The 24,044-nt window shown below is 46.2% G+C and overlaps 1 protein-coding gene across 1 annotated transcript in view; it reads left to right on the top strand.

Moving 5' to 3' along the window:
* Window positions 1-21,781, top strand: part of ipo4 (importin 4) — a 79,763-nt gene extending 57,982 nt beyond the window's left edge. Inside the window, exons 23-31 of the mRNA XM_063060123.1 lie at window positions 2,069-2,262; window positions 2,393-2,446; window positions 13,026-13,151; window positions 14,967-15,175; window positions 15,570-15,702; window positions 18,433-18,537; window positions 19,005-19,074; window positions 19,604-19,732; window positions 20,782-21,781. Coding sequence (XP_062916193.1) covers window positions 2,069-2,262; window positions 2,393-2,446; window positions 13,026-13,151; window positions 14,967-15,175; window positions 15,570-15,702; window positions 18,433-18,537; window positions 19,005-19,074; window positions 19,604-19,731 — 1,019 coding nt within the window. The 3' untranslated portion in view covers window position 19,732; window positions 20,782-21,781. The remainder of the gene's footprint in view (window positions 1-2,068; window positions 2,263-2,392; window positions 2,447-13,025; window positions 13,152-14,966; window positions 15,176-15,569; window positions 15,703-18,432; window positions 18,538-19,004; window positions 19,075-19,603; window positions 19,733-20,781) is intronic.
* Window positions 21,782-24,044: the final 2,263 nt, after the last annotated feature.

The raw sequence follows: 24,044 nt of genomic DNA, 5'->3' as shown, positions 1-24,044 counted from the left end.
CTTTGATGTGTGTTGCTTGAATTTCCAGCATCTGCAGAATTCCTGTTGTTTAAAGGGAATCCTGGCTATTTCCTTAATTAATTTTTGTTCTTTCAGAATTGTCCAAAATAAGTGGTTGCATTGATTAACCAATGGCCTATTTAACTAGAATCTAGTGTATACAATATTCAAGACTGTATAAAGCATACTCTTTACAGTTTTAAATTAAAATATCAATATTACTTCTCTACAACATACTTGGGCCCCTGTGGGTCCCACTGTTCCCAGAAATCCCTCATTGTACCTATGGATACCACATGCTCCTCCAGGAACACCAAGGCCCAGACATAACCCCAGAAGAAGGGCAGACCCCTTGACCACCTGCCACCTAGACCTGTGAACAGCCACGTGGCCAGGACCAGATATAAACCAAACAGGAGATCTCCCGAGCGACTTCCCCCCCCTCCCCCCGCTGCATCGGGTGACCATAGATCAGGTGAGTGGGGCTGAAGTGTGACCAGAACCTGAGGAGAAACCTCAGCTTCCCATTAACAGTCTGTCATTGTAGGTGTTTGTCTGCTAGACAGAAGGTGGTGCTGTCTCCAAGCAGAGCTGCAGCCGTGCAGCAAGAAGGACTTTGTCCTCACACAGGCGTCATGCTGCCTGTTACTGTGACGTACAGTTAGTGGGGTGGCGGGCTCCATGTTTATCCTCCCTCCTAATGAAGGAACCTCAACTTTCTATCCTAATATCCCACATGTACACATTTCACAGATTTTACAGAACCTTCCCAAAGTAGACAGTGAACATTCTGGACAGAAGGTTGCTCTTCAGTACCTCCAGCCAGATTCCTCTTTCAGTCTGCTCAGCATTTAGCATTGTGGGTTCCTTACTCAGAGAAGTCAATTTGTCTTCTTACATCACTGCTTTCATTCACACCATTCCACTCTCTCTACCTGCACCTATGCCATCAAATTTACAGGGTAATGCTTTCCTTCCTCAGTACTCGTTCCCCTCACTGTAAACTTACAGAGTCACACCTTTCCACTATCTATAGCTTTACTAATCTCAGTAAACTTACACCTACCTGACTTTACCTGTTCCCCATCTCTGTAAACCTTCCTGTTGTAAAGTTGAAGCCCAACTGATCCACTGAACCTGCCCACCAACATGTCTTTTCATAGCCATGTAAAATCCTCAGAGAGAACTATGCTAAAGGGAGAACCTGAGGAAAGAAAGAGATAAAATACTTGACAAAATTCCTCTGTGGCAAAAACTAAGCCAGGCCCCTTAATTCCAATACATTGCAAAATCTCCCTCTCAAAGACAATAAACTTTGCAAATATTCTTGCTACTCTCTGATAGATCTCCACAACAGTAAGAAGAGCTCAAGGCCAGGACATTTTCCATAGTCAGGTATCTGGGAGAGCTGGTGTCCAAGTGTTTAATCATTTACTGTTGGTAATTGTTCCACTGACAAGTATTTCCTGCTGCACAATTAAACCATAATCAGCAGGTGGCCTTTTAGTTTTGTCTTTTGCCCGCTTATTTAACCCATGAATATCCACTTATTCACTTCATTATAACAATGCTGGTTTGATTTTTGCCACTGATTTCCTGTCTTATGAAATATGTTCTCTTAATTTTCTTTATAATGGAGAATTAAAATGTGAGTAAATAATCAGATATATTGCTATTTTATGGGATCTGGTCTCATTCTGAATGCCCTCACTCCATTCAGTATTGCTAAAGCCTGCAGAGATGTTGCTCGATAACTGCTAAGTGTTGCCCAATTCCTGCCCGGTGTGTGCTCAGAGAGCTCCATGTCTCATGGTAGAGGAGAGCATGTTTCTGGCCTTGTGAGGGACTAGGCTGAGTAGCTGCACACAATAAATAGGAGTGTGAAGGATCTTTGCCTGCATCCTGGCCTCGGATCTCACAGAAGGAGGGAACATACCCATGATCTGAGCAGCAGTATTTTTCCCCGGCCAAATTCTGGTCCATCTATCTCCAGCTCCTGCTCGTTAACCCTCTTCCTCACCCACCCCTTCCCTCCAGCACACACATTGTGTGTCTTCACTCATTGCAGGTTTCCAGAAGTTACTATCTATGGTCTTTCCAAACTACCTGAAAACCATCCATGAGGAGAAGGACCGGCTGGTGGTCATGACAATCTTGGAATCCATGAACAACGTGCTGAAAAACTGCAAAGGGGATGTGCTGAAGGAGCCAGGCCGCTTGGACGAAATCTGCAAAGCCATCAAGAATGTACTGCAGAAAAAGGTAGGACAAAGCTCCCTGTCCCTCCGCGTCCACTCTCAGAGGGAGCATGCAGAAGGTGTGGTCAATGTCTCACTATGATATCGTGTGTCTGAACTAGCTGGGTTTTCATTGTTTATTCTGTGTCCCTCAGACAACCTGCCAAGATCCAGAAAATGAAGAGACAGAGTCAGATGAAGAGCAGGAGGTAAGTGGACTGGGGTTTTGTTCAAGGCAGTTCAGCTTTCCACATTTTTACAGTCTTTAATTGTTTTTTTTAAAAACGCTATTAAACCATGTTATTACCAGATCAGCTAACCTGCTAGTAATGCACAGATGTAAAACTAGAAGTATTTACTTCTATCCAATTCGAAGCATAATATCAGAAAAATAGTCTGAGTGGTAAAGGGCAACAAGATCTCGGAGTACAGATATAAAAATAGCTGCAGCTTAATATTATCATATTAGAGAAAGTAAATAGGGCACCATGGTTATTTCTGCAGAGGGTTTCTGCTAACTATGAACCCATGGTGAGGGTAAAACCACTCTGCACGCTGATTGCAGTTCTGTCTTTGGGTAGTTTGAAAATTAATGTCAGTGGAGAAGCTGCTGAGAAGATATAAGACCCTTGCAGAGGTGGGTATTCTCTCTTTCTAAGACTCCAGGGTGGCCTAACGTTGAACTACGAAGTTCCAGTAGTGTTTGTTAGCCTACAGAGAGTGTGTGTGAGCTTGCTGGTTGGAAGAGCTAAACCTGCTGCCTTCAACACAAGGCAGTCAGTAATAAACCCCACTGGGAGTTCAGGAAGAACTGTTTTCTCACAGGGTGTGGCAAATCTGGAACTAGCTCTCACAGGGAATGTTCACGTGGTTATTTTCTCTTTCTTTTTAAATCTTTTTATTAAATAAGTATACAAAAAGGTAAGCCATATAGACACTAATACACTGTTAGAATATAATAAAATTACAGAAGATATTAATACAAAAAAAATACTACAAACAATGTAATTTAAACATAACATACCAAGGTAACATAATAGCATGCTAATTTTTTATATATATATATATCAATAGAGAAAAGGAAAAAACCCCCCCAAAAAAAAACCCACCGTGCAACTAACTAAAAGCAAAGCAGGTTATTTTCTAAATGGACAGAAAATCAAAATGGGGAAAGCCTCATGTTCATCTGCAACCCTCTTGCAGGTGATTGAGACCATGTAGATCGAATGTTTTCACAGATTTTTTTCAGTTCAGACCAGACTGTTATTGTCTCTCTCATGTGCACAGTGCACCAGTGTCAGTAGCTGCTGGGTACATACCATGTCATTGTAAGGTGCACCCCACTCTCCTGAACATCCTGCCCTGACAGTCCCATCATCTCTTCCTGCCGCCATCTTCTCTCCTCCTTCGCATTGGCAGGAACTTGCCTGCTCTGTCAGGCAGAGTGTTGGAGCCCCTCTGTCAGAAGAGTGTGCTGCATTGGCCAGTCAGTGCACGGAGGTTGGTGCCTAGTGCTCTGTCTGCTCCTGCATAATGCAGAGCCCCATTGCTCCCCCATTTTCGTGCAGGCAAACAATAAAGTGCAAGATCATAACAAGGTAGATTGTGAGGCTAAGGGTCCATCTTATTGTACAAGAGGTCCATTCAACTATCTGCTATCAGTGAGATAGAAGTTATCCTTGAGCCTGGTGATTTGTGCTTTCAGTCATCTTCTGTCTGATGGGAGGGGAGAAGAGAGAACATCAGGGGTGGCTGAGGTCTTTGATTATTGAGGTTAAGAAGTGCTGTCAGATTTATTTATAGATTAGATGCAGAGCAGAATGTGTATGGGCTTAGATAAAGAGCACAATTCAGTGAGCCAAGCCCTGACCATCCCTCTTCCTCTTCCTCCTCTAACTGATCATCTGTTTAACGATCCCATAACTATTTGAAAGCAGGCCTGTGTGGAAAGTGTTTTAGGTTGGTGACAAAGGTTGTAGGTGTTATCACTGCCACAACATCTCCTCCTTCCCTTTCTCCCATGGTCCACTCTCCTAGTTGATTCCTTCTTCTTCAGCCCTTTACCTCTTCCATCTATCACTCCCAGTTTTTCCTTTCATTCCATCTACTTACCTTTCCCTCTCCTGGTTTCATCTGTCACCTTCTAGGTTGTACTCTTTTCCTCCCCCCCCCCCCCCACCTTCTTGATTCTGGCTTCTTCCCCCTTTCCAGTCCTGGTGAAAGGTCTTGGCACAAAACATCGACCCTTTATTCATTTCTATAGCTGCTGCCTGACCTGCTGAGTTCCTTCAGCATTTTGTGTGTGTTACTCTGGATTTCTGTTGTGGTTGTGGGTTACCATGTTCAGGAGCACCATTCTGTCCTGTTCCATGCAGTTAAGTAATGGTCAGGACTGGGACTGACAGTGTAATTTAAGTCCAGGTTGATGTATATGATGTGCGATGGTGGAAGTGGGGAGTTGTGGGCATCCACTGCCCACTCTTCTCACCAAAGTCAAAGGTGAGCAGCTCCAAATTCCTGAGCGGCAATGAATCAGAGGATTTACCCTAGGCCCAACAGATTAATGCAATCACAAAGAAGGTATGCCAACAGCTCTACTTCATTAGGAGTTTGAGCCGATTTGGTATGTCAACAAAGACTAGCAAATTTCTATGGATGTACAGTAAAGAGCATTCTGACTGGTTGCATCACCAGCTGGTATGATGGCTCCAATGCATAGAATCGCAATGGGCTGTAGAGGGTTGTAGATTCAGCCAGCCCCATCACAGCCACAACTCCTCCCCACCATCGAGGACATCCTCAAGAGGTAGTGCCTCAAGGAAGCTGTTGTCACTGAAGCCCTCACCAATTGAGACATGCCCTCTTCTGGTAACTACTGTCAGGGAGGCCGCTTATGTTGCCTCCATATAAGCTGTCTCCAGCACATCCTGGGAATTACCTGGCGTGACCGGGTGCCTCACACTTAAATACTTGTAAAGACCAACTGCAGGAGTATTGAGGCCATGATCACCCAGTGTCAGCTGCAGTGGCTGGGGCACGTGATAAGGATGCCCCCATGTCGGCCACCCGGCAGAGTGTTATACGGCCAGCTACGTCATGGTCAGCGGTCAGCTGGAGGGCCAAAGAAGCGCTATAAGGATCAGATGAAGAATGCCTTAAGGAAGTGCAAGATCAGACCCGAGGACCTGAGAGATGTTGCTGCTGACCGTACCACTTGGCGACAGCAGCAGGAGAGGTTGACTGGTGCTGGAAGCAGGCGGTGTAGTAGACCTCTGTGGCGATGAGAGCTGGCATCAGGAAAGGCATTGAGGAAGACTGATTCTCAGGGAGATCACCTTATTGGGGAGGTGCAGGTTCACTAGCCAGCAGAGGAGAACATAGCCTGGGGGAAGCAACGAGCCAAGAGCGTCAGATGGGGACCAAAGACCGGGGCAAAAATTAAATAGCTGGGTGAGCTCAGCAGGTCAGGCAGCATCTGCTGAGGCAGAGGGAGGGTCATGTTTCAGATTGTGGTCTGTCTTGATGCAGGGTCTTGACATCGAGCCATCCCTTTTCTCCACGGAGGCTGCCTGACCTGAGTTCCTCCAGCTGATTGCGTTTAATCCAAAAGCTGACAGCAATGGTGCCAAGGCAGGCCTTTACTCTCCCTGCCCTCACTTACCTCCCCCACACAAGTTGCTCTTCTGTTATCTGAAGCTCCCCTGTACACTATTTACTGAATAATCTGTGGATCCACCTCCTGCAATCTCCTTATAGTTCAGTATTCAGCTCCTCTGCATCAGAGAAACCAGGTGACCGTTTAGTGGAGCCCCTCTCTTGATGCCATGTAGAAGACCTTGAACTTAACACAAATTCCAGCCCTAACCTATTTTTGGCCTGCTGTGTGGGATCTAGCTGTCTGTGATAGTTCACAACCTGCCTTCTTTGCAAGAATGATTAAACTCCATTAAGTTTGCAACTCTGTGTTCTGAGGTGAAGGGATGAAATTAATGAAAGCAGTGGCTATGGCAGGCCCCTTCTTTTACCCTTTCATACAGCATCTCCACCTTCAATACTATAATTCCAGGCAAACTCAGCACCAAATTCCTTGATCTTGGACTCAACACCTCCCTTTGCAACTGCATCCACAGTCAGTAAAGATAGGCAACAACATCTCCACCATGATTATTCTAAACACTGGTGCCCCACAAGGTTGTGTCCTCAGCCCCTTACTCTACTCCCTGTACACTCATGACTGCATGGCCAGATTCTGCTTCAGCTCCATCTACGAGTTTACAGGTGATACCACTAGTGGTCCATATCTCTAACAATGAGTCAGAGTCTAGGAAGAAGATAGAGACTTTACTGATATGGTGTCATGACAAACTTCCTTCAATGTCAGCAAAACAGAAGAGCTGGTTATTGACTTTGAAGAAGAGCTGGAAGTTGAGGAGGGGTGCAGGGCATAAGCTCCTGTCCACATCAGTGGTGTTGAGGTTGAGAGTCCCTAGAAACATCACCAACACCTCAACTTCCTCAGATGGCTAAAGAAATATGGCATTTCCCTATCGATCCTTACTAATTTTTATCAGTGCATCATAGAAAGCTTCCTATCCAGATGCATCATGGTTTGGTGTGACAAGTGCTCTGCCTGTGACTGCAAGAAACTGTAGAGAGATTTGGATACAACTCAGCACATCATAGAAACCAGCCTCCTCTCCATGGACTCTGTCCATACATCTCACTGCCTCACTAAAGCAGCCAGCATAAATAAAGACCCCAGACGTTCCCTCATCTCTCCTCTTCCATCTGCTTTGTCATTGTTTTACATTGTTCTACTTAAGTACACTGTGTAATGATTTGATCTGTGTGAACAGTATGTAAGACAGGCTTGTCACTTTACCTCAGTATTTGTGACAATAATAAACCAATTCCAACACCTATACCCCTTCCTAATTTGAACACTCCAAAGAGCCCCAGTGCCTGTAGCCCGAATCAGCATAAGACTCCAAGTAAGATGAGAACAGAGCTGTCCTTGATGTACCTGTGACATAGAGATTATCATAATGAGGATGAGGTTATAGAGTACTTGGTGACACAGGACAAGGTAGGACAAAGTCAGCATGGTTTCCTCAAGGGAAAATCTTGCCTGACGGACCTGTTGAAATTCTTTGAGGAGATTACAAATAAGATAGATAAAGGGGATGCAGTGGGGGTTGTATATTTGGACTTTCAGAAGGCCTTTGATAAGGTGCCACACATGAGGCTGCTTACCAAGTTAAGAGCCCATCGTATTCCAGGAAAGTTACTGGCATGGTTAGAGCATTGGCTGATTGGTAGGAGGCAGTGAGTGGGAATAAAATGATCCTTTTCTGGTGTTCTGCAGGGGTCGGTGTTAGGACTGCTTTTTATGATGTACATCAATGATTTAGATGATGGAATAAATGACTTTGTTGCTAAGTTTGTAGATGATACGAAGATTGGTGGGGGGGCAGGTAGTGTTGAGGAAACAGGTAGGCTGCAGAAGGACTTAGACCAATTAGGAGAATGGGCAAGAAAGTAGCAAATGAAATACAATGTTGGAAAATGCATAGTCATGCATTTTGGTAGAAGAAATAAATGTGCAGACTATTTTCTAAATGGGGAGAAAATCCAATAATCTGAAATGCAAAGGGACTTGGGAGTCCTTGTGCAGAGCAACCTAAACCTGTTGACTTGCAGGTGGTGAGGAAGGCAAATGCAATGTTAGCATTCATTTTAAGAGATCTAGTGTACAAGACCAGGTATGTGAGGCTTTATAAGGCACTGGTGAGGCTTCACCTTGAGTATTGTGAACAGTTTTGTCCTCATCTAAGAAAGGATATGCTGGCATTGGAGGGGTTCAGAGGAGGTTCATAAGGATGACTTTGGGAATGAAAGGGTTATCATATGGAATGTTTGATGGCTCTGGTTCTGTATTGGCTGGGATTTAGGAGGATGAGGGGGGGATCTCATTGAAACCTTTCGAAAGTTGAGACCTAGATATGGCATATGTTGACTGGATGTTGCCCATGGTGGAGGAGTCTAGGACAAGAGGGCACAGCCTCAGGATAGAGGGGCAGAGAAATTTCTTTAGCCAGAGGGTGGTGAACTTGTGGACTTTATTACCACAGTGTGGAGGCCAGGTCTTTGGGTGTATTTAAGGCAGAGCTTGATAAGTTCTTGATTCGACATGACATCAAAGGTTATGGGGAGAAGGCCTGGGTGTGGGGCTGAGGAAGGGATAAATAAAAGGATCAGTCATGATTGAGTGGCAGAGCAGACTTGATAGGCCAAATGGCCTAATTCTGCTCCTGGGTCTTGGTCTTATAATAATAAGAATAATAATAATAAGTACCTTATTGATCCCGAGAGGCAATTTCTTTCGTTACAGCAGCTGCATTTAAAAACACACTTAGCAGTGTGCAGACTTAACTGATAATAAAATACAGAATAATAATATGCACAATAATAATGTAAAGAGGAGAAAAACAATGGTCTGTCCGCTGATTGACTCTAAACACGGAATTCTTTGCACAAGCCAGATTGTTGACAATCCTCAGTGCTTCATAGCAGAATGTCATCTTTATCAAACCCATACTTCTCTGCAATAAATCTGCTGGTTATAAAACCCTTCGGTTACCTAAGCTCTGTGTGGAGGAGAAGCTGGGTCATAGCAGGATACAAAGCCAGCCAGTCTTTGATCTTCTTCATGTCTCTCATTGAATGTTGGAAGAGTTCAGGCAGCATGCATTCAGCTGGGTACTGAGAGCATTTGAACGTTTAGTATAGTTTCTGTTCTGTTTCAGGAGGTGGACAGGCATCTTAGGACTACTTAAGAGCAGGTTTAGTCTGTTAAGGCACATGTCTGCACAGGCATGGAGGAGTTCTGCCTTTGGGGTCTGGGGGCGGCATGCAGCCAGAAACTGGAGAACCTCCTTCCCTGTCTGAGAAATTTCGGAAGGAGCAGAATTCCAAGTGTCGCAACATTCATTATTTCATTATTCATTAACATGCTTTATTCATTCATTTCTGACCTCTTTCCTCTTCCCCTTCCGTTCTCTCTCTCAATAGCATCATGCAAATAGATATGCCACTGAATAGGGATTTTGCCCCTGCTATACTCATCCCTTCCCCTTGTCAAAGAAAAGCCCCTTCCCTCTGCTCTCCTTTCCTCTCTTCCACCTATTGCTCCTTTGACTGTTTTCTTGTCACTGTTATATAAATAACTTGCCCCTTTTATTGGTTACTGCTTCCATTACCTCCACCACAACTAAGCCATCTCTGGCTACTCTGTATTTCTAGTCCAACAGTGGATCTCCAGTCTCACTTTCTCCTCTAGGGTCTGAGAACATAACCATGTTCTACTTGGTGCTGAAACACCTGGCTGTATCTCACTATGACTTCTGTCTCTTTATGCCACACACTGCCTGACATCCAGTCCAAGGCAAGTTGTTGCCCCTCTAGTCAGACACTGGGAAGAATGGTCATAGAGTCAGAAAATTACAGTACAGAAACTGACGCTTCAGCCCATCTAGTCTATGCCAAACTATTTAAATTTCCTAATCGCATTGTCCTGCGCCGAGCCATAACCCTCCCATCCATGTACCTATCCAAACATTTCTTAAATGTTGAAATCAAAATTGCATCTATCACTTGTGCTGGCAGCTTGTTCCACACTCTAACCGCCCTCTGAGTGAAGAAGTTTTCTCACATGTTTCCCTTAAACATTTCACCTTTCGCCCTTAACCCGTGACCTCTGGTTATAGTTCCACCTACCTCTGAGGAAAAAAGCCTAACTGCATTTACCATATCTATACCTTTCATAATTTTGTATTCCTTATCAAATCTCCTCTCAATCTTCTACATTCCAAGGAGTAAGGTCCTAACCTATTCAGTCTTTCCTTATAATCAGGTCCTCCAGTCCAGGCAAAATTCTTGTAAATTTTCTCTGTACTTTTTCAATCTTATTCACATCTTTCTTGTAGGTATGTGACCAAAACTGCACACAATACTCTAAATTACGCCTCACCAATGTCTTGTACAACTTCAACTTAACATCCTGTCTCATGTATTCAGTACATTGATTTTTGAAGGCCAATGTGCCAGAAGCTTTCTTTGCCACCACTTTCAATGAATTATGTACCTGTCAGATCCCTTTGTTCAACCACACTTCTCAATGCCATACGTTCACTGTAAGACCTATCCTGGCTGGTCCTACCAAAGTGCAAAATCTCGCACTTGTCTGCATTAAATTCAATCTGCCGATTTTCAGCTGGTTCAGATCCGGCTGAAAGCTCTGATAGTCTTCTTCACTGGCCATTGCACCCTCAATCTTGGTGTTACCCAAAAATTTGCTGATCCAGTTAACCACATTATCATCCAGATCGTTGATATAGATGACAAATAATAACAGACCCAGTACTGATCCCTGCAGCACTCCACTTGTCACAGGCCTCTAGTCAGATCTACTACCACTCTCTGGCTTCTCCCACAAAGACAATGTCTAATCCAGTTTACCACCTCATCTTGAACGCCAAGCAACTGAACTTTCTTGACCAACCTCCATTGTGAAATCTTGTCAACTGTCTTGCTAAATGAAGTCCATGTAGATAACATTCACTACCTTGCCTTCATCAACTTTCCCGGTAACTTCCTAGAAAAACTCTATAAGGCTGGTTAGACATGACCTACCATGCACAAAGCCTTGGTCAATCCCTGTTTATCCAAATACTTGCAGTATATATCTGGTCCCTTAGAATAGCTTTCAGTACTGGTGTCAGGCTCACCGGCCTGTAATTTCCTCATTTATTCTTAGAGCCTTTCTTAAACAGTGGAACAACAGTACCTCACCTGTCACTAAGGATAATTTAAATATCTCTGCTACAGCCCAGGCAATTTCTGAACTTGCCTTCCCCAGGGTCCGAGGGAACCTTGTCAGGACCTGGTTTTGGGTTCCACCTCCCTGCACCAGATTGTTCTCTGAACTGAGTCCACCTTGCTCCCTGTAGGCTACCTCCACTTATTCCTCACCTCTACAGAGAGGTCAGCCCAAAACTGTGGGACTGGGACTTGGAAGCAGAGTTTGAGGGCACTGACCTTGCATTGTAGTGTTCTGGAGAAGAAGTTGCAGAGACATTATTTAAAGCCATTCCTTCACATCGTTTACTAGCATAGTGTCGATCAGTGAGATGTAAGCAGGGTAAGGGTGTATTGGGCAAAGATGCCATACAACAGACAGACAGCAGTCAGTTTTCTTACAGAAAACCAGATAATTACTGCAAACTTCACAGTCTTCTTATCCTGTGGCTGTATTACAATAAAATCAAATAAATCAAGTCCAAAGCACTTCCAGTGATTTTACAGTCGTAGCATGGAAACGGGTCTTTGACCCAACTGGTCCATGCTAACCAAGTTGTTGACTGAGCCAGTCCCATTTGCTTATATTTTGCCTATATTGCTCTAATCTTTAAAACTATAAAACTTTAGTCAGACTGCACTGGCAGTATTGTGTGTACCTCTGACCACTCCATTATAGGAAGGATGCAGACATTGTGAAGAGGAAGCAACTAACCAGGATGCTGCCAGTATTAGAGGCTATGAGCTAAAAGGAAAGATAAGTTGCTCTCTTTAGAGTGTCAGAGGCTAAGATGAGACTTGATAGAGGTTTTTAATCTTTTCCCCAGGGTAGAAATGTCAAATACCAAAGGACATGCGTTATAAGGTTAAAGGGGGGAAAAGTTAAGGGTGATGTGAGGGACAAAATAGTGTTCATTGTCTGCAGTGGGTTACTGGGGTAATACTGGAAGCTGGCAATTTGGTGGCATTTAAGAGACTTTTGGATAGACACATGAATATTAAGGGAATAGAGGGATATGAATGATACACAGGAGGAGAACTGTTCACTATAAATAGGCATCAAGAACAGCACAGTGACCTGTCCTGTACTGTTCCATGTTGTAATCCTTTCCTATCCATCTATTTATCCAAATCATTTACATATTGTTACTGTATCTGCCTCAACCACTTCCTTTAGCAGAGGCCAGAGGCTTACAGGGATATGGACCAAATGTGGGAAATAGGGACTAGCTGAGTGGATACCATGGTCGGCATGGACCAGTGGGCAGAAAGGCTTGTACCCAGACTACATTGTTCTATGACTATAGCCTTGCGACTCCACTTCGAGGGAATATGGACGTACTCCTAGGTCCCTTTGTATCACTCCTGTTGAAGTGTAGTCAAGATGTTTTGTGTGGGGAGCAAACTTATCTCTTCAACTCTGTCTTTATTCCTTTTTATTTTTATAGGACTTTGTTCCCTGGAATGTAGGTGATTATGGGTGACCTGCTGCAGGTATACAAGATCATGACAGGCATAGACAGGGTGAAAAGACATAGCTATTCTTTTCCCCCCAGGGAGAGGATGCTAAAAAGCAAGAGGGCAGAGATTTAAAAGGAACATCAGGGGAAGCTTCTTCACGCTGATGGTTGTGCATGTCTGGAAAGAGCTGCCAAAAGTAGAGGTTGATGTGGGCACGTTAACAACAGTAAAAGTCATCTAGATAAGTAGATGGGTAGGAGATGTTTAGAGTGCAATGAGTAAATGCGGACAGATGGAACTAGCTCACTGGGCAACACAGTTGTTATGGATGAGTCAGGCCAAAGTGCCTGTTCCCATTCTGTAAGTCTCTCTATTTGCAGTCACTTGCAACAGGGCCAGCACTGTCTTCGGCAGATTTCTGGAGGAACAGCCAGTCGCTTTGTGCTTCTCACATGTTCTTCTGTCTTGCAGGCAGAGTACGACTCCATCCTGCTGGAGTACGCAGGAGAGGGCATCCCCCTACTGGCCACTGCAGCGGGAGGGCAGACCTTCGCCCCGTACTTTGCTGGATTCCTGCCCCTGCTGCTATGTAAAACGGTAGGTACAGCTTCGGCACGGAAATGCTGCCGGTTGCTCCACCATGATCAAGGGCAGGTGTGGTGCTGAGGGGTAGGAGGGTGGCAGATTGGGTGGTGGGTATGGTGCTGAGGGGTAGGAGGGTGGCAGATTGGGTGGTGGATGTGGTGCTGGGGGGTAGGGGGGTAGGAGGGTAGCAGATTGGGTGGTGGATGTGCTGAGGGAGTAGGAGGGTGGCTGGGTGGAGGATGTGCTGAGGGGTAGGAGGGTGTGGCAGATTGGGTGGTGGATATGGTGCTGAGGGGTAGGAGGGTGGCAGATTGGGTGGTGGATATGGTGCTGAGGGGTAGGAGGGTGGCAGATTGGGTGGTGGATATGGTGCTGAGGGGTAGGAGGGTGGCAGATTGGGTGGTGGATATGGTGCTGAGGGGTAGGAGGGTGGCAGATTGGGTGGTGGATATGGTGCTGAGGGGTAGGAGGGTGGCAGATTGGGTGGAGGATGTGGTGCTGAGGGGTAGGAGGGTGGCAGATTGGGTGGTGGATGTGGTGCTGGGGGGTAGGAGGATGTGGCAGATTGGGTGGTGGATGTGCTGAGGGGTAGGAGGGTGGCAGATTGGGTGGTGGATATGGTGCTGAGGGGTAGGAGGGTGGCAGATTGGGTGGTGGATATGGTGCTGAGGGGTAGAAGGGTGGCAGATTGGGTGGAGGATGTGGTGCTGAGGGGTAGGAGGGTGGCAGATTGGGTGGTGGATGTGGTGCTGGGGGGTAGGGGGGTAGGAGGGTAGCAGATTGAGTGGTGGATGTGCTGAGGGAGTAGGAGGGTGGCTGGGTGGAGGATGTGCTGAGGGGTAGGAGGGTGTGGCAGATTGGATGGTGGATGTGGTGCTGAGGGGTAGGAGGGTGGCAAATTGGGTGGAGGATGTGGAGCTGAGGGGTAGGAGGGTGGCAGATTGGGTGGTGGAGGGGTAGGAGGGTGAAGCAGTTTGGATGGTGGATGTGGTGCTGAGGGGTAGGAGGGTGGCAGATTGGATGGAGGATGTGGTGCTGGGGGGTAGGAGGGTGGCAGATTGGGTGGTGGAGGGGTAGGAGGGTGAAGCAGTTTGGATGGTGGATGTGGTGCTGAGGGGTAGGAGAATCTGGCAGATTGGCTGGCAGACAGGTGACAATGGGGCAGGAGCATTGGCACAGGCCAACAGGACCTACTGCTCATTACAGCCATGAGAGAACTGTAGGTATCACGGAAGCAGACCTGTGTTCAGATGAACTCCTCTGCCCTTCTCTTTCCTTCCCCTTCCCCCAACATATGTATATGAAACCTTCCTTCCTAATAAGGGAAATGTGCAAGCCTTGTGGGCTGTGTCTGGGCAGACAGGCACACTAACCCAGAAAAGAGTTCTGGACTCCTAGATTGGGACCTAGTGTGCCTGAGATCTCTGGCGTTCTCCAAGAAATGGTTGCCATTACTTTTGCAAGAACGTAATAAGGTGGACAGGTTGCGAAAACCATTTTGCCGGGATGGAGGACTAAAGTTATAAGACAGGCAGGACAAGCAGTGATTGTTTTCCCTGGATTAAAGAAGGCTGTGGGGTGACCTTACAGATAAGATTTCAAGGGGGATGGATAAGGTGGATGGTCACAGTCTTTTTCACAGGTTAGGTGAGTCTAAAACTGGGCGACACAGTTTTAAGGTGAGAAGGGCAAGATATAAGGGGCAAAATGGGGCAAAGGCCTGCACTGTTGCCTAAACAGATTTGTGGGACTTGAGTTAGAGGAAAGGCCCTTGGGAAGTGCTTGCCACTGTCTGGATAATGGACAAGAACTGGTCTTGTGTTTTAGAAACCGAGCTGCACTGTGGCCGAGAAATCCTTTGCCATCGGGTCAATTGCTGAGACGGTTCATGCCTTGGGGCCAGCTACAGTGCAGTTTGTACCCCGTTTGCTGCCAGTGCTTCAGGCTGGAGCCCGTGACACGGACGAGGAGGTGCGCAGCAATTCTGTCTTCGGCATTGGAGTGCTCGCTGAGCAAGGGAAGGAAGCCATATTTGAGTATCCTGGACTTGCAAGAAAATATAAACATTCTTAACATATCCTCTCCCTCTCCCTCCCTCTCTCTCCCTCCTCCTCTCCCCCTCTCTCCCTCCCCCTCTCTCTCCCTCCCCCTCTCTCTCTCCCCCTCTCCCTGCCTCTGTCTTCCACTTTGTCTGTTCTTCTCTCCTTTTCCACAACTGATCATCGCTAGGTTGTGTAGTGTTGATGTATGTACACTTCTGTTTCTTTCTCTGTGCTGTGTGTGTGTTGCCAGACTCATTGTCACGAGTCCAGCAGGAGGCTGTGCCTGGTAAACTTTGGTGCCTAAGGAGAAGTGGAATGTCATTTGTTGTCTTTTGTCTGTGGGACTCTGGTTCAGCTCTGCTGTCAGTTCCTTAACACTCATCGTCAGACACTACCCATCTCTGCTGGGAGTCCTGTCGTCCATCATTGCCCGAGAGCAGAACCGGCGGGTGGTGGACAATGTCTGTGGAGCCGTGTCCCGAATGATAATGACTAACCTGGCAGGTGTCCCTGTGGAACAGGTAAGGGAATAACATAGGCCCATGGTTTCCCACACCCCTGTCCCAAACCCATCCAATAGACAGTAGGTGCAGGAGTAGGCCATTCGACCTTTCGAGCCAGCACCGCCAATCACTGCGATCATGGCTGATCATCCACAATCAGTATCCAGTTCCTGCCTTATCCCCATAACCTTTGATTCCACCATCTTTAAGAGCTCTATCTCTTGAAAGCATCCAGAGACTTGACCTCCACAGCCTTCTGGGACAGAGCATTCCATATATCCATCTATCTGGGTGAAAAAGTTTTTCCTCAACTCTGTTCTAAATGGCCTACCCCTAATTCTTAAACTGTGGCCTCTGGTTCTGGATTCACCCATCAGCGGGAACATGCTTCCTGCCTCCAGTGTGTCCAATCCCTTAAAAATCTTATATGTTTCAGTAAGATCCCCTCTCAGCCTTCTAAATTCCAGAGTATACAAGCCCAATTGCTCCAATCTTTCGACATATGACAGTCCCGCCATCCCGGGAATTAACCTTGTGAACCTACGCTGCACTCCCTCAACAGCAAGAATGTCCTTCCTCAAATTTGGAGACCAAAACTGCACACAGTACTCCAGGTGTGGTCTCACCAGGGCCCTGTACAGCTTCAGAAGGACCTCTTTGCTCTTATACTCAATTCCCCTTGTTATGAAGGCCAGCATGCCATTAGCTTTCTTCACTGCCTGCTGTACTTGCATTCTTGCTTTCAGTGACTGATGTACAAGAACACCTGGATCTCGTTGTGCTTCCCCTTTTCCTAATTTGACTCCATTTAGATAATAATCTGCCTTCCCGTTCTTACCACCAAAGTGGATAACCTCACATTTATCCACATTAAACTGCATCTGCCATGCATCTGCCCACTCACCCAGCCTGTCCAGGTCACCCTGCATTCTCATAACATTCTCCTCACATTTCACACTGCCACCCAGCTTTGTGTCATCGGCAAATTTGCTAATGTTACTTTTAATTCCCTCATCTAAATCATTAATATATATTATAAACAGCTGCGGTCCCAGCACTGAACCCTGCGGTACCCCACTGGTCACCGCCTGCCATTCCCAAAGGGACCCGTTAATCGCTACTCTTTGTTTTCTGTCAGCCAGCCAATTTTCCATCCATGTCAGTACTCTGCCCCCAATACCATGTGCCCTAATTTTGCCCACTAATCTCCTATATGGGACTTTTATCAAAGGCTTTCTGAAAGTCCAGGTACACTACATCCACTGGCTCTCCCTTGTCCATTTTCATAGTTACATCTTCAAAAAATTCCAGAAGATTAGTCAAGCACGATTTCCCCTTCGTAAATCCATGCTGACTCGGAGCGATCCTGTTACTGCTATCCAGATGTGTCGTTATTTCATCTTTTATAATTGACTCCAGCATCTTTCCCACCACCGACGTCAGGCTAACCGGTCTATAATTCCCTGTTTTCTCTCTTCCTCCCTTCTTGAAGAGAGGGACAACATTAATCCCCCTCCAATCCACAGGAACTGATCCTGAATCTATAGAACATTGGAAAATGCTTACCAATGCGTCCACGATTTCTCAAGCCACCTCCTTAAGTACCCTGGGATGCAGACCATCAGGTCCCGGGGACTTACCAGCCTTCAGACCCAACAGTCTATCCAGCACCATTTCCTGCCTAATATAAATTTCCTTCAGTTCATCCATTACCCAAGGTCCTTTGGCCACTATTATATCTGGGAGATTGTTTGTGTCTTCCCTAGTGAAGACAGATCCAAAGTACCTGTTCAACTCGTCTGCCATTTCCTTGTTCCCCATGATAAGTTCACCCGTTTCTGCCTTCAAGGGTCCAATCCCTACTGGAAATGGATCTGGAGTTTGGAGATTCGGATGGGATCTCATGAGGGGCACAGGGGGAGTACTCTGCGTAGTGTGGTGTATGGAGATCACGGTGGCAGAATAAGGGACACTGTGGGAAGATGTACCAGAGTTAGGTGCAATTGTGCAATCCAGCAGAATTAAGCCATTCAGCCATCGAGTCTGCACTGCCTTTCAATCATAGCTGACTTATTTTCCCTCTCAACCCCATTCTCCTGTCTTCTCCCCATAACCTTTGACACCCTTACTAATCAAGAACCTATCAACCTCCACTTCAAATAATACCCAGTGACTTGGCCTCTACAGCTGTCTGTGGCAATGAATTCAACAGATCCATCACCCTTTGGCTAAAGAAATTCCTCCTTATCTCTGTTCTAAAGAAATATCATGTTGTTCTGAGGGTGTGACCTCTGGTCCTAGACTCCCCCACTATAGGAAACATTCTGTCTAGGCGTTTCAATATTTGGTTGGTTTCAGTGAGAATCCCCCTCATTCTTCTGAATTCCAGTGAGTATAGGTCCAGAGCGATCAAGCACTCCTCATTAACCCTTTCATTCCTGGGAATATTCTCATGAACCTCTTCAGGACCCTCTCCAAAGCTTCTCATTCAGTGTCTCACCCTAGAGATTTTGCCACTCAGGAGAGCTGGGAAAGCAAAGCTGAGAGGTTTCATCCAATGTGTATCAACCACTGCAAACACCCCAACACTGTCCAGACAGAATATCAACATCGGGGTGCTGCTAATCTCCTCAGTGGGAGAACAGGCCAAAGTATGGTGACAGTGCTGTTTTTCTCTGTGTGGTCAAAGATGAGCCCGATCCAGTCAGGTCAGTTGAATTATTGCATCCTCTCCGTTTGTGTTGGAAGGTGTTTCCTGTCCTGGTTCGATCTCTGCCGCTGAAAGAGGACTTTGAAGAAAATGTTACAGTCTTTAACTGCATCGCCTTCATGTACAAAAGCGATTCCAGTCAGGTGAGGCAACCAGGGAGTAAGAGGCACTGGACAAATTCAGGGGAGTACAGGTTGTTCAGCTGAAAATTGGGCCTCACCACACCAACTCTATGCCCACCTACGCTAGTACCATTTATAAGCATTCAGTCCCCTTGTCTGCCTGACATATATGTAATGTCTGTTTAAGTGCTTCCAAATGTAATAATTCTATCTGATACCAGCTCCTCTGGCAGCGAGCCCCAAAATCTTTCTCATATCTCCTCCCACCTTAAACTAAGGGTGTGTTGTGGGAAGCATGTCTACCTAACAGAGCAAAGTGAATGAAGTGGACTCTAGTTTAATGCCTCTACCATGTCTGTTAGAAATACTGTTTCCTCTGCCAACTTTATGGATCAGTGAAGTGAAGTCATGGGACAGGGAGGGGGGTAAAGAAAGCTGTTCATTGCTTACTCAATGGCCTGCTTCTTATTTACCTGGCTGATCTTTAGGTTATTCAACATTTGCAGCAGTTACTGACTGTTTTTGCTGAAGTGATTGGTACAGACCAGCTCAAAGAAGGTAAGAACACTTGTGTTTTATTTATGTGGCTGAAAATCTACAACCTGCCTGGACTTGGTATTCACAGACCTACCCATCCACATTCCTCTGTGTGCACCAGTCATTTAAGACATGGAACTCAGTACTACACAACAGAGGATCACGTGTACCACTGTGAATCTCTGCCGGTCATACATATCATGGTACTTCGGCCATGCAGTCCACCGTATCAATAATCACCTCATCTCTTCACTTTGTGTGTCTGACGTGTGCTCAATGAGACATTCTAGATTCCTTGGTAATACAATCTCATACACTGTTATAACCTCTCAGCTTCTGGCTTGTATCATCTTATCTATCATTGTCAGCTTCATTCGCACATTAAGTATGTACCCGCGTCAGTCACATGCCTCTGTGTACCCACGTCAGTCACATGTTCTGTGTGTACCCACGTCGGTCATTCCAGTACTCTGTGTGTCCATCACACATTGTGTAGTGTGTACCTCCATCAGAAATGCACTGTACTAATGTTTGTCTTTATTTAATACAGAAAGTCAGAACACCTTGGTGATGCTGTTGAAGGATATGTCCCAGTGCTTCCCTCAGGAAATTCAGAATTCACTGCTGGCAATTCCTCAAGAAGCTGCCAAGAAGCTCTCTTCTATCCTGTATTCCTGAGGTAAGAAGCTGCCTGAAGCCCTGGTCCAGGCTGCTGGGGATGGAGTGGGGGTGGTGGTTGTCCACATATCTGGGAGCCTGTTTGTCAGTGCAGGTGAGGCTCTCCTTTGTCACTGATGGTGTCCAACACCTATGAACTGTGGTCAGTTCGAACCACAGACGGAGTCTTTTGTCCTTTGCTCTCAGCTGAGGGTTGGATAGGTCTGTCTGACCTGCTCTCCTGCTTCAGACAACTTCCCAACCTCAGCACCCATGTCTCCCCATCGCAGAAAGATCCTTCTGTCCAGCTAACACCGCAGTTGAGCAGTGCTGGTTAGTGAGAACATGCCTTTGCCTTCCTACAGTCACGACCTTGGGTTTCACTCTCACACCCCAGTCTGGGAGAGGTCAGAGCTCCACCTGTGTGGCACTCTCTTCCAGTTGTCCCTCTGACTAACCTGTGCTAACAATGCAAAGCTCTTTCCCCACTGATCCTCCCGCATAAACAGCGCTCTCTCCTTACTGCTCCACCTACAGCACAGTGCTCTCTTCTCGTCAGCCCTGCTGCACAGAACTCCCTCCTCACTGCTCTTCCCTCTGCGTAGCTGCTCAGTGCCCTTTCCACAGTGAGGTGCTCCCTCCTCACCGCCCCTCCCTCAGTGCGGTGTTCACTCCTCACCACCCCTCCCACAGCACGGCACTCCTTCAGTGCGGCACACCACCCCTCATCATGGCATTCACTTCTCTCCCACAGTGTGATTTTTCCCTCCTCAGCACCTATCCCATTGTGTGGTTCTCCCTTACTACCTCTCCCTCAGCAAGGTGCTCCTTCACTGCTCCTTCCATAACACAACACTCCCTCCTCACCACTCTTCCCACAGTAGTGTTCCTGGGTGACTGATGGTGATGTCTGGTCTTCCCCCACCAGACCTGGTTCTCACCCGTGGACTGAGCTGAACTGCAGCTGATTCATCTTGTGCTGAGTGTCCTGTCTGTGTGCACTACAACAGACCTAACTCCTTGTTCATCCTCTCTCTCTCTCCCCCCCCCCACCCCCACATCTCTCTGCAGTTTGCGGTTGTTAGGACTGACCTGAGGATGAACAAGCCCAGTATTTCTCTGCAGCCAACACACTACATTGTTACTGAGTAATCCACTCTGGTGGGCCAACATGAGGAGTGGGACTATTTGGACCTCACATGGAAAGCATGAAGGAAATTGGTTGATGCTCCTTTTGGGAAGGTTTTGAACAGACTTTTAACAGTTCCAAAAAACAAGTTGCCAAAGATTCTTGGTCATGTTTTTTTTTAACCCCTGCTGCTAAAAAGGGGTGATTTATTTGTTTTCCTGCCAAGGAAGTGTTTCAAGACCAACTTTGTGGAATGAAATTTTTCGTGGTTGTGAAAATTTTCTTTGAGTTCCAATAAATAAAAGCCAAGAAAAGAAGTTGCATTTGGCCCTGGTTGCATTATGGGACACACAGGGTTAACGGTCTCCTTCCAATGACGGACACTCTGGAGTAGTATCCCCTGTGCCTGTATCCTCCACTTCCTCCCCTCCCTCCCCCATCGCTCCTCTGCCTCCTCCCTCCCCACTCACTCCTCCGTCTCCATCTCTCTGCCTGCCATCTCCCCTCTGCCCGCTGTCTCCCTTCCCCCATCTTCCCCCTTTGCATGCTCCCTCCCCCTCTCTCTCCTTCCAGCTGCTCCTTCTGCCCCCTCCACCTTCTTCCTTGCCCTTCACTTCCACTCTCCCTGTGCATTTATATATAGGTGTGTGTCCAGGATTCTCTCGATGCTTGTGTGTCTGTTTATCTGTTGGTGTGCGTTTGATATATGTGAACACAATTGTGAGTGTATACGTGAACCTGGGGGTCTGTGTCATGTGTATTCGTCTCCTGTTTTTGTACATTTGTGTCTATGTATCAGTATGTTTATGTATGAATGTGTTTGTCAGTGATAATGTGTGACACATCTGTGTATGTCTCTGCTTGTGTGTGGTCTGTGTGTGTGTGTGTGGCTCCTGTGTGTTGTGTCTGTATATTTGTGTTTTCTGTGTCTGTGTCTCTATGTTTGCCTGTGTCTGTGCCTCTGCCTCTCCCCCTCCCCTTCTCCCTCCCCCTTTTCCTCATTCCGCCCCCCCCCCTCCACCCCCATGTTCCTTGAATTGGGGGCAGGTGACCAAATGGGGAAAGCAAATTGCTGAAGAAATTCTTGAATTCAATGAAATACAGAATCAGATCAAATGTAACTGTCCATTCAGCACAACCTGAAATCTCCCATAGTTATCACTTGCTCTTGGGAAAACCCAAACACAATCACCCTCTGTATTAAAGGGGAAAGTCAAACAGTCAAACAGTATAAAAGATCAAACAGACTAAATACAGCCCCAAGCTCCCAACTTCCAATGAGTCTCTCTGCAATAAAATGATTATGTCATTAGTCGAAGAATTCAATCAGGAATGGTCAATGTGGCATGACCCTAGATTTCCTCACGAGTCTTCTTGAAGCAACACAGATTGGATGAAAGGAATTAACAAATCTGTGATGGATTGGCTATGTTTAGCACTCTCTGCAGGTTCAGCGGGTCAAGAACAGAGCAGCTGCTTCTCTGACTACTAACTACTGTGCATCTGTAGAAATCTGAGAGAATCTATTAAAAGTTTTTGAGGGGAAAGACAGGAGAATGCCAGGACCTTGATAGAGGTCTTTATGTCCTCTTTAAGACCATAAGGCATAAGAGATGCGTGAGGCCGTTCGGCCCATCGAGTCTACTCCGCCATTCAATCATGGCTGATTTATTTTCCCTCTCAACTTCATCCTCCCACCTTTTACGCTCTTACTAAAAGGGTCTCAGCCCTTTGGACTCTTTACTTCCACAAATGTTGTCTGATTTGCTGAGTTCCTCCAGCATTTCCAGCATCTCCATCAAGAGCCTACCAAGCTCTGCTTTAAATATACCCAATGACTTGGCTTCCACAGCCGTATTATGGCAATGAATTCCACAGATTTGCCACCCTCTGGCTAAAGAAATTCCTCCTTATCTCTGCCTTAAAGGAAGATCCTATTCTGTGCAACACACACAAAATGGAGGAACTCAGCAGGCCAGGTAGCATCTATGGAAAAGAGTACAGTTGACGTGTCAGGCCAAGATCCTTCATCAGAGATCCTATTCTGCGGCTGTGTTCTCTGATCCTAGAGACACTACCACAATTGAAAACATCCTCTGCACATCCACTCTATCCAGGCCTTTGAGTATTCAGTAGGTATCAATGAAATCACCACTCATTCTTCTAAACGCTAGAGAGTACAGCTGTGGTGAGCTTCCTTAAGACTGGAGAGTAGCCAATGTTATTCTTAGTTTAAGAAAGAACAAACCAGGAAATTACCAAGTGAATGATCCCAACATCAAAATTGGTCCTCTGGAAAATGAGAGCGGAGTTGAAAGAGATGGGGGAGACCTTATGGATTTTTGGCATTTGTATTTACTCGGGAGACAGACACAGACTCTATAGATGTGAGGCAATAAAAAAGCAAGGTCATGGGCCCTGTACAGATTAAAGAGGAAGTGTTTGCTGTCTTGAGGCAAATTAGGGTAGATATATCCTCAGGGCTTGACACCGTGTTGCCGCGGACCCCCTGGGAGACTAGTGCAGGAATTGCAGGGGCCCTAGCTGAGATGTTTGAAACACCCTTAGCCACAGGTGAGGTGCCAGAGGATTGAAAAATAGCTAATGTTCTTCTGGTGTTTAAGAAAGGCTCTAAGAAATAAGACAGGAAATTATAGGCCGGTAAGCCTGACCTCAATAGTGGATAAGTTATTGGAGGTATTCAAAGGGACCGGATATATATGGATAGACAGCGACTGATTAGGGATAGTAAGTAAAGCTTTGTGTGTAGTAGGTCATATCTAACCAAACTTTTAGAGGTTTTCAAGGAAGTTACCAAGAAAGTTGAAGGCAAGGCAGTAGAAGTTACCTGCATGGATTTCAGTAACTGCTTTGACAAAGTCCCACATGGGAGGTTGGTCAAGAAGGTTCAGTCACTTGGCATTCAAGATGAGGCAGTAAATTGTATTGGATATTGGCTTCATGGAAGAAGCCAGAGAGTGGTTGTAGATAGTTGCCTTTCTGACTGGAAGTCTGTGACTAGTGGTGTGCCACAGGGATCAGTGCCGGGTCTGCTGTTACTTGTCATCTACTGTACATCAGTGATCTGGATGATAATGTAAACAACATCAGCAAATTTTCAGATGACACCAAGATTGGGAGTGTAGTGGACAGCAAAGAAGACGATCAAAGCTTGCAGGGGGATCTGGACCAGCTGGAAAAATGG

This window comes from Mobula hypostoma, chromosome 10, assembly GCF_963921235.1.
Source record: "Mobula hypostoma chromosome 10, sMobHyp1.1, whole genome shotgun sequence".
Classification (NCBI taxonomy): Eukaryota; Metazoa; Chordata; class Chondrichthyes; order Myliobatiformes; family Myliobatidae; genus Mobula; species Mobula hypostoma.
The sequence above is the reverse complement of the archived record's forward strand: the minus strand, read 5'-3'. Positions and strand labels throughout refer to the sequence as shown.